Source organism: Sipha flava, unplaced genomic scaffold (genome assembly GCF_003268045.1).
Source record: "Sipha flava isolate LNK unplaced genomic scaffold, YSA_version1 545_pilon_pilon, whole genome shotgun sequence".
NCBI classification, from domain to species: Eukaryota; Metazoa; Arthropoda; class Insecta; order Hemiptera; family Aphididae; genus Sipha; species Sipha flava.
Window position 1 is genome coordinate 41,638 of NW_020273528.1, and position 10,293 is coordinate 51,930.

The 10,293-nt window shown below is 28.4% G+C and overlaps 1 protein-coding gene across 1 annotated transcript; it reads right to left on the reverse strand.

The window, feature by feature from the left end:
• Positions 1-6: 6 nt before the first annotated feature.
• On the reverse strand, positions 7-1,811 carry LOC112691001 (general transcription factor II-I repeat domain-containing protein 2-like). Its single transcript, XM_025565113.1, has 3 exons — positions 1,718-1,811; positions 1,175-1,486; positions 7-1,109 (listed from the first exon to the last, which is right to left on the reverse strand). The coding sequence occupies exons 1-3, from the start codon at positions 1,809-1,811 to the stop codon at positions 7-9; spliced, it is 1,509 nt and encodes a 502-aa protein (XP_025420898.1).
• Between the last annotated feature and the right edge of the window lie 8,482 nt (positions 1,812-10,293).

A 10,293-nucleotide genomic window follows, 5' to 3' on the forward strand; every position in this document is an offset into this window, starting at 1 on the left:
AATTTGTTAATGAGAACTATGAACTTGTTTCTGTTGACAGAGGACATTAATATTAGGTTCTAATTTGGTAGAATTTACCCGGAGAACGGCGTGTAGATGTTCATTTGTGATGCGAGATCGAGTTTTACTTTTGTTAATTTTCATCGCTGAAAATACTTGCTCACAAATATATGTTGAACCAAATATACAAGACATTTTAGCAGCAAACTTCCGAACATTTGGAAAATCTTCTTCAGACAAATTTGAATAAAACTGAACAAGATTTTGAGAGCTTGTTAAATTATTAAATGTTGTTCTTAAAGAATTATGAGATTGGAGTTCTATAATTTCTAATTCTAAAGAAGCTTCGACAATTTCCGTATTTATATTAAATGGATTTTCAAATAGATTTATAATTGGTTCTTTAGTTCGAATGTCTTTAAAACGATTTTCAAATTCATGAATAAGTGTGTTAATAATTTTGATGCACCTTTGTTTTGGAAATATACCACAATTTTCTGTTTTTAAAGTAGCACAACTTTCAAAATGGGAGAAATTTAATTCTTCAATTTGATTTAGAAATAAAGATAATTTATTTTGGAAAGCTTTTACTGAACCGAACAATGTACTTACGAGTTTTTCTTTTCCTTGTAGCTTTAGATTTAACAAGTTCAGATGATGTGTTATATCTGTTAATATTGCTAAATCCCATAGCCATTCACCATCATTTAATTGTGTATATTGTTTATTTTTTTCAATTAAAAAAATTTCGATTTCATGGCGCAGGAAAAAAAATCTTTTCAAAATTTTTCCTCTACGTACATTACTGTGATATAAAACATCATTATACTCAGACTCTATTTCTGAAAGAAAATTTTGAAATTGGCGATGATTCAATCCATGTGATCTTATAAAATTAATAATTTGTACTACAATATACATAACATTTTCTAAATCTAAAACTTTCCCACATAGTGCTTGTTGGTGAACAATGCAATGAATTCCAATTGGTGGAGATAGATTTAGTTCAGACATTTTTGAGTTTATTCTTCCGATTAGTCCACTTTTAGAGCCTATCATACTTTTTGCACCATCTGTAGTAATACTAACAAGATTTTCAAAATCAAGACCTAGATTTTTTAATGTATTTAATAAAGCTTTGAATATACTTCTCCTGTTGTAGTAACACTCAAACTCTCCAACGCTCCTAACTCTTCTGTTATTTCAATATTTGCATTCACACCTCGTATAAAAATTAGAAGTTGTGCCGTATCTACCATATCTGTACTCTCATCTAATGCTATTGAAAAATATTGAAAATGTTTTACTCTGTCTTGCATTTGTTCAAAAAGATTAAGTCCAAGATCTTCTATTCTTCTAGTAATTGTTTGGCGTGACAAACTAACTTGTTCAAACAAACATTTATTCTCAGAACATATTTCATCAATAACATGTAACATACACTTCTTCACAAATTCTCCATCAGAAAACGATTGACTTTCTTTGGCTATTAACTGAGCAACTCAATAACTAGCACAGACAGTAGACACGTTTTGTTCACATTTTTTCTTAAATATATTTTGTTGAAAATTAAGGTTTTTTTTTAAGAAATTAAATTTTTCTACTCTTTTTTTTCCTTCTAGATTTTTAAATTTGTCTTTATGTTTAGTTTCATAGTGTCGTTTTATGTTATATTCTTTTAAAACTGCAATAGTTTCTTTACATATTATGCACATACCTTTATTTTGCCATTCTATACAAAAGTAATCGTCTTCCCACTGATTTTTAAAAACATGACATTCTGAGTCGATTTTCCGTTTTTTGTTAGACATAATGAACTTTTACAATATAAACGTAATAACAATATTAACTTTATATTAGTCCTGACCGCAGACGAATAACGACTGATCACGATTGCTGTAGAAACTACAATGTAGATAAAATTGATCGCGCAACGAACACAGTAATATTACCTACTATATATTGTACTACTATATATTGCTATACTACTAATATAATCGTATGAAAATAAGATAAGATACGGTTATGCTATTTATATTATTAAATTACATTGTAACAACAAAAACGCTACGATATGGCGTACGGGATTAAATATGAAGAATGTAAACTGTATTTTTAATTTTTTTTTTTACGAAAATGTAAAATATTATACTTCTTTCGCGGGCCAGATATTAAATGATGGCGGGCCGTAGTTTGGCCACCACTGTCCTAGTCCATACTCAGGTATTCCATTTGATTTTTTTCCAGTGTATAAGTCGAGATTCAGTAAAAAACCACTATAAGAATCAGCCAATGCCCATATTTTAAAACCCCTTTTTATAGGTTTCATGGGCATACATTGTTTCATAGTGGAACGGCCCTTATATGCTACCATACTTTCATCAACTGCCAAGTAATTGACGGACGATATACAGATTGATAAATATCTTTCAAGTGTGTTATCATAGGACGAATTTTATACAACTTATCAAATTCCAAAGAATTTCTTGGTGGCATTTGGGAATTATCATTAAAATGAAGTAACCGTAGAATTTTCAAAAACTGGTATACTTTGGTCTTCATTTAAATCATTGTTCACATCAACAAGAGCTGAAAATTTGTATTCAATTAAAACTAGTTGTATATCCAATAAGGTAATTGATTATAAAAAACTATGTGTGCATGTAATATGTACAAATTATCATTTGTTAATGTATAAGTAGGTATAAAAATGTAAGTACATAAAATAAAATCATATATAAAATCAATCATCAGAAAAATCTTTTTTAACTAACATATTTTTTTTTTACATATAAGCATTTTTTTACTTTTCTATATTCCAAATTAACAGTAGTGGGATAAATTAATGTAATTATCAGGACTAGGATTTGTATGAAATAAAAAATTAAAATATGCATTTTAGTTACCAAAATATGCAAAAATATGGATTTAAATTTTTATAAGATAAACACAAAAATATAGTTAAAAAAAAAAAAATATATTTATTGAAATACATCAGTGGTTGGTTGTTTGTCTTAATATAATAAAATAGAGATATAAAATAAAATAGTTTAAAATAAAATTTATGTTTGATAAAAAAAAATCAAGTTTTATACTTTTATCAGCAGGTCTAGAATTAAATACGAAATATACTATAGTACATTCATTTTTTGCATTCTTATAATTGAAATATGTAATAATATTAATTTTATTCAATATATGCAATTATATCCATTTTATCCAAAATATGCAAAAACATGCAAAATAAAAACACCACAATTTATCTCATCATGAGGTGATTCGTGGACATTATTGACAAAATCAATATTCAGAAGTCGCAAAAAAATCATGCTGTTGCATACAAATCTTAACCCTGGTTATAGCTAATAGGACATGGTCACATAGGTAGATTATAGTACAATAAGTTGGTAGTACAGAACTTATAATTAATAACTAATCATATTAAATATTATAATTAAGATTATTATTCATTATTTAAAATAATATATATTTATTATATATCTATATTTTTATTTTAAAACAAAATAAAACATTTAAATAAATTATGTAAGTATATACTATTTTTTATATCAGTAATTTGATGAATCAATTTGCTTTTTATTCTTGTTTTCAGAAAAAAACGATTTTATATCATGCGAGTTTCTTTTAAATTTTCGTATTTTACATGAGTTAATATGTCTATTCCAATTTTTATCGTTCATTGATGAACTTAATTTCCCATTTAATCACATTTACAAACAGAATTCATAGTTTTTGGTATTAAATAAATTACTTTATAAGGTTGATTTATACATAATTTTCTTAGACAATTTTAATTTTTAACTTTAAATAATAGTGGTTAAAAATTAAAAATTCTTAAAAGTTAAAAATTAAACCAATTCAATTATATTAATATGTGTCACAGTCTTTTTGAATAATAGCTGGCTTATTAGTTATTACACTAAACTGAAGGAACATGAAGGTACAGTTGATTTTCAACGATAGTGTATCATAGTTTATAGGAGTTTTTAGCTATTTATAATCACTATAATGTTGCATTTTTGATAACATAATATACGCTAATAATGTAATATACCTATTAAAGACTTGCACGGGCCGGAGCGGGTCGGACTTTTCTTAAATAAAATCCCAGTCGGGCCGGACTATTTTTACGACAAAAGTTACGGGCCGGGCCAGGCCGGACTATTTTTTCGACAAAAGTTACGGGCCAACAAAAAAAAAACATTATGGTATCAAATATAAATTATAGATACGTACAAGTGAGGTATGACGAAATTTTGCTATCTTTAATCTTTATTCTGAAGAACCTATAAACTATAATAATGTAAAATAACAATAGGACAGACGTGTGGCGATGACATTAGCTATTTATAACCACGTATTTTGATAAACCGGAAAACGGACTGTAGTTCCCAGACCCGCTGAAACGCACTAATGTCTTATTGTATCTAAAAAAAAAAAAAATAGAATCTACTATTTAGTAGGTATTATCTACAATCCATCATGGTCTCTATTATTTAATACCTATCTGGCTATCTATTGTAAATTGCGATGTTATAGCAAAACAATTTTCAAAAGTAATTAATTTATAAAAATTTAACAATTCAATCGTAACATATTATCAACGTTTGGGCATTGTGATTCGTGGTTTATCGTAGACAGTGTTCTGTCGTTTTCAGTTTGTAAAGTAACAATCAATCATCAGACTTCGTCAATATTCATTAAGTAGTAATGTGATATTTGTTTTTTAAATTTTATATTAATTCTATAAGATGTTTTTTTATTATTAAAATATGTTGTTAAAGACAAACAACTTTTTTTTGAAATTGTATTAAAAGTGATGTTTTAAATTAATAATATTTTAAAAGTTAGTTATAATAGTTAGGTACTTAGTATTTACTATTTAATTTGTTATTCAAAAGACTGAATATTTTTTCATTTCTAACTGGGCCGGACTATCTAAAAATTTTATCGGGCCGGGTCGGGCCGGACTTTTTAAAAATGTTACCGGGCTGGATCGGGCCTGACTTACTCGCCAAAAATATTGGCGGGCCGGACTGGGCTTTCTATAAATTTTTCCGGGCCGGGTCAGGCCGGGCTTACTCACCTAAAACTATTTGCGGGCCGGGCCGGGCTTTCCAAAAATGTTACCGGGCTGGACCGGGCTGTAAAGTATCGGCCCGTGCAGACCTTTAATATCTATGGTAGTGGAGTGGTGGTCACCAGTCGGCGAATGTCTATTTTGGTTGATGGTTTTTATTTTTATTTTTGTTCTGTTCAAAATTCAGCATTAGTTGTTACTGTTCTTACTAATGAGTAATGATCGTATTATTATAAACTATTTGGTGTTAATTTTTCAACGAAAAAATGTATATGTAATACCAAATACTCACAGTGGGCAATACTACTTAATAATTTATGATCCTATTTCTATTAATTGTCATAATTTTATTTTCCTTTGGATCCACCCCCCAGTAAAATATTTATATATATGGCAGCTGCCATACATAAACATGGACTTCAGCGCCACTGGCATATCAGACATATTAACCTTTTTATGTATACTACTAATATTTATTCTTTTATTGTATCGTAAATAATTCTAGCCTCTTTTTCATCTTTATTTGCAGTTCACATATCACTTGTACAATAATTTTTTTACACGATTTGTATAAGTGTTTACGTCTTCTCATTGAAGCATTTTAACCCTTTCATTACCCATTTAATTGTACTTGACCAATATTTTTTTTTTTTACTTTATTTTTATTTATGGTCATAAATTAACAATCTCCCCAAGTTTGAAAACATTTGAAGGATTATTGAAGGATTTACAGGATCGTCCATTGTAATGGACATTGGGAGTTAACGGTTAAAAATTATAATTATTGTAGATATTCTTTATGGGTGTATTTTCAAATGAAAAAAAAATTATTTCTGTATAGATACAATATTAAAACAAAAACTTAACATCAAATACAATATAATAATACGTATGTAATAAAATACGTCTTAAATATAAAATAATTAAAATAAAAAAAAACGTAACATAGGATATATACCTAATTATACATATAATATAAACTTAAAATAATAACTTTGGTTAATTTTTCAGTCTCTGAAATTATTAATAAAAACAAATAACTATCTTGTACGTAATTCTTAGTATGATATGAAAATTAAAATGAAAACAAAATCTATATTTTATTGTGAAAGTTATAGAAACAGTCGTTTTTTGGCGTAAAGCATAAATTAATGTTACACTTTCTGCATACTACATGAGTTTTACCTGTGCATTTGTTCTCTTTGCAACGGGTCGCCTCTTTCTTTCCATCATATTTTGGGTAGTGTGATGTCTGGTCTTGGCTGACAGCTAACAAAGGTCTAAATTCCAAAGATTTGGCGCATTTGGGCGATATATCATATATGTCAACATTTGAAACACTAGGCGATACTGATGATGGACGGCCGCGTTTTCTTGGTGGGGTAGGTCGGCCAACAAGAATAAGTTCTTCGGCAAGACTGCTTTTAAAATACAATAAAGCGAGTTGTCTGTTTTTAAGAATCTTCAATGCATTTGAATCATTTATATATTCCAGCCAACAATTTGCACCCCGCCATATCGAATGCATGAAAAATCATTCGAAGTGTCCACTTCTTTGATTTCATATGCATTCTGTAGTAGCTGACTAGTTGATCATGCTTGTCAACACCCCCCATTGATTTGTTATATAATTTTATTACTTCGGGTCTTTCTATATGCACAAATTCTTTATTTTTTTTATCCCACCGTTTGACGTATTCCGGTTCGCCTGATGTTATGAAATTCGATCCCATATTTATTGGTTTATTGTCATACCATTTTAGCAAACTTATTCCTAATTTTGACGTAATTTCAAATGAGGTACCTCTTCCTAAATTTGAAATTTGTTTATCGGGCATCATAGGCGGTTTGAAAAATCGGTTCAATCTTACAGTACCGGCAGCATAAATTTTTTTTTGTAGTAACGCATAAAAAAGGTTATAAGACGAAAAAAAGTTATAAAAATATAAATAGTGTCGATTTTCACTAATATTTTGAGTTAGGCAAACTACTATAGCTCCGCCTAAACCAAAATTTTTCTGGAGCTCTTCATTTATATTAGTTGACATGCCCTGATATAAAATCATGTTGTAAACGATTCCACTTTCTCCGCAAAGTAAAAATATTTTTATCCCCCAAGGATTTGGTTTTCCTTTCATGTATTGCTTTACTGAAAGTTTACCTTTAAATGGTAAAATTTGTTCATCTACACTCAGATTTCGTTCAACTGGTAATTGTTGACAGCGAATATTTAAAGTGTCAACAATAGAACGTACCTTAACAAATTTATCTTTATTGTTTCTAGGAATATCCAAATTGTTAATTAAATGAATATGTTGTCTCAAGGAAAAAAATCGATTTTTAGTCATTGTGTCCGCAATAATGTTAACACGATATCTACGTGTCCAACACATTTCCTTTTTAGGATATTTCAAACAACCCATAATCATTTGTATAGCAATTAGTGATTTTATTTCTGTAGCACTTGTAGGTTTTAAATTATTACTGTTATTTTGCACTGCATATACATTGGTATGAAAAGCAACATTTTCAAAAAACGTATTATTAAAATACTTCATGAAATATTCAATTGGCGTTGGCATATCTATTGGAGGGTCGACAATAACTAAATCATTAAGTTCTAATATTGGTGCACTACAAGGTTTGTTTATCCACTCTATGTCTTTCTTTTGAACAAAATTAGGTCCTAATGTACGAGGTGTAAGAATTGGCGCTGTAATTTCATGCGTTTCGTCAATATCTTCGTCTTCAACTTCATTTGCTTGTAGTTGATCTTCTTCTTCACGAAGTGCCTCTAAAAACCCAAGCAAATCATCGTTTTCGAAATTATGTAAAAGAATTTCCAATTCATCGTCACGATCGTCGTTTTCATCCAGAACATCCAAATCACTGTTGTACCCATCATTTAATAAATCCAAAATTTGGTTTTCGTTTAAAGACATAAACTTAAAATGTTTAACTTTCGTTAAAATTATAAATTATTTTACAACGGAAAAGCTCATATCAGTGATAATATCATTATATTGTTATCATTATATGATAAGGCATGAACTCCCAGTGTCCATTCAAATAGACATAACATCAAACGTGTGTTATCAGGTGAAAAAAATATAATATCCAAGAATTTACTGTAGCAACTGCTTCTATAACTAACTAATATGTAAGAAAAAAATACCCAGTGTAGCCAACAATAATATAAATAAAGAAAAAGTAGAAAAATGTTGCGTACTTTTACGAATAACCATCTGTTTCAAATTTTCTATTGTTAATTATTAATTTACAAAAACCTTATCATTTATAGATAAATTATAGACGGTTATCTTAATCTACACAATTTAGCGAACAATTAAAATGTATCATAACGTCATTGCAATCAAATGTTGATGTACAGTAATTAAGACAAATTCATGTCCATTGAAATGGACAGTGGTAGTGAAAGGGTTAATAGAATATAATTATATTTGTAATCCGCTTCAGCTTTAATTTTAATAGAATTTAATTCTATTTGTAAAACTGAAGCGGAGTGTTGTGCCTCAAACGTATCGGTTAAATATTTTTTTATGTTTTTCCATTTAGTTGTATCTTTATATTTAATCGCTTTTAAAGCTCTACCACTTAATCTGGTTGTTATATATTTAATTAAAATCGGTACATTTTTCTTTTCTACTGATTCTATTGCTACATCACATACCTGAATAAATTGATAAACGTCATCTTCTCCCATACTTTTTGGTATTAATTTAACTGCCTCTTCCAATTTTAGTGTTACTATATCGCTATTCATTTTTCTTCTAGGTTTTACTTCAAATTTTAATTCCTCAAATTCAATAATCTCAATATAAACTCAATATAATCTCGGGATTCCCTTTAATAATTCAATAATTCAATAATAACTCAATTATAATTCAATAATAATATTGGTATTTTTAGATAGAATTTTTAGGTTGATAGTTTTTTTTATGAACTTAGAATGTTTTTTATTTTATAAAAGTTTAGAATTTTTTTTATGTAGAGGAGATGCTCTGATTCTGGAATACCATTTTATTTTTTGTCTATCGTGGGTACAATTTTATCACAAATCAAATACTATAAATGTCATATCAAAGGAAAATAAGTATGGAATTGGTTTTTGTAGGTATCTGAATACCACAATCAACAAAATATTAATAAAATAATTATATTGCAAAAATGTTTATTTTTACGGTTTTACAATAACGGAATAAATAACACAAAAAAATAAAAATAAAAATATTCTAGTCCTAGAACTTTTTAATAAATTATAAAATTGTTTAAGAAATTAATTTAATAATTTTTCAATTTAACTAAAATAAGATATGAAAAACTTTTCTAATGAAAACAAAACAAAATTATTAAAATAACAAAATTATATAATAAACTTTTAGACTTTAAATAATTAAAAAAAATAAATGTCACTATAAAATTGGTACTTTCCCTTATTATTATTTATGTATAACATTTTACTAACAGAAATCACAGATATAGTGGTCCGATTCTGGTCCAGCACATTTGGTATGTGCCCACATATTGCACATTAAGCATTGTATCCAAAGTTCTCCTCTTTTATCGTTTGAAAACATCCCATTGCAAAACATACATATTGCATCATTTGAATCTGGTACAAGTTGACCTGGGTCAACGTCCAAATCGGAACTACCAGAAATATTCAAAATGTCAGTGCTGTCTGATGTTATTGAAATATATCCAGCATTATTTTGATGTCTTTGGTTGATGCTCTTTTTTGGATTTGAAATTAAGTTATTCACAAAAGACAATTTACTTTTTGTACGTGTTTTTCGTGGGATCTGTTTAGATTTGGAGCTTGAACTGCTACTTGAAGTTGCTAAATCATTTTTGTAAGGAGATGATGTAATCACACATGCTGATGCTGCTTTACGCACCCCCTATTTGATGTTCTAGGTCTTAATAATGGAACTGGTGCTATTTCAAATGGAGATATGAATTCTTTTGTTACACAGGATTTTCCAAGAGTTTCGTCTTCCAGACATACTAAATGATTTTGATTATTACTATTAATTTGATTTTGAATTTCAATACAGTCTAGGTAATAACTCAGTTTCTATACGAGTATATGCACCATCATGACTCAGAGAACTGTTGGTTTGTACTTGAACGTCTAAAGATTCAGTTATAGATTCTTGTTCTATTACTTC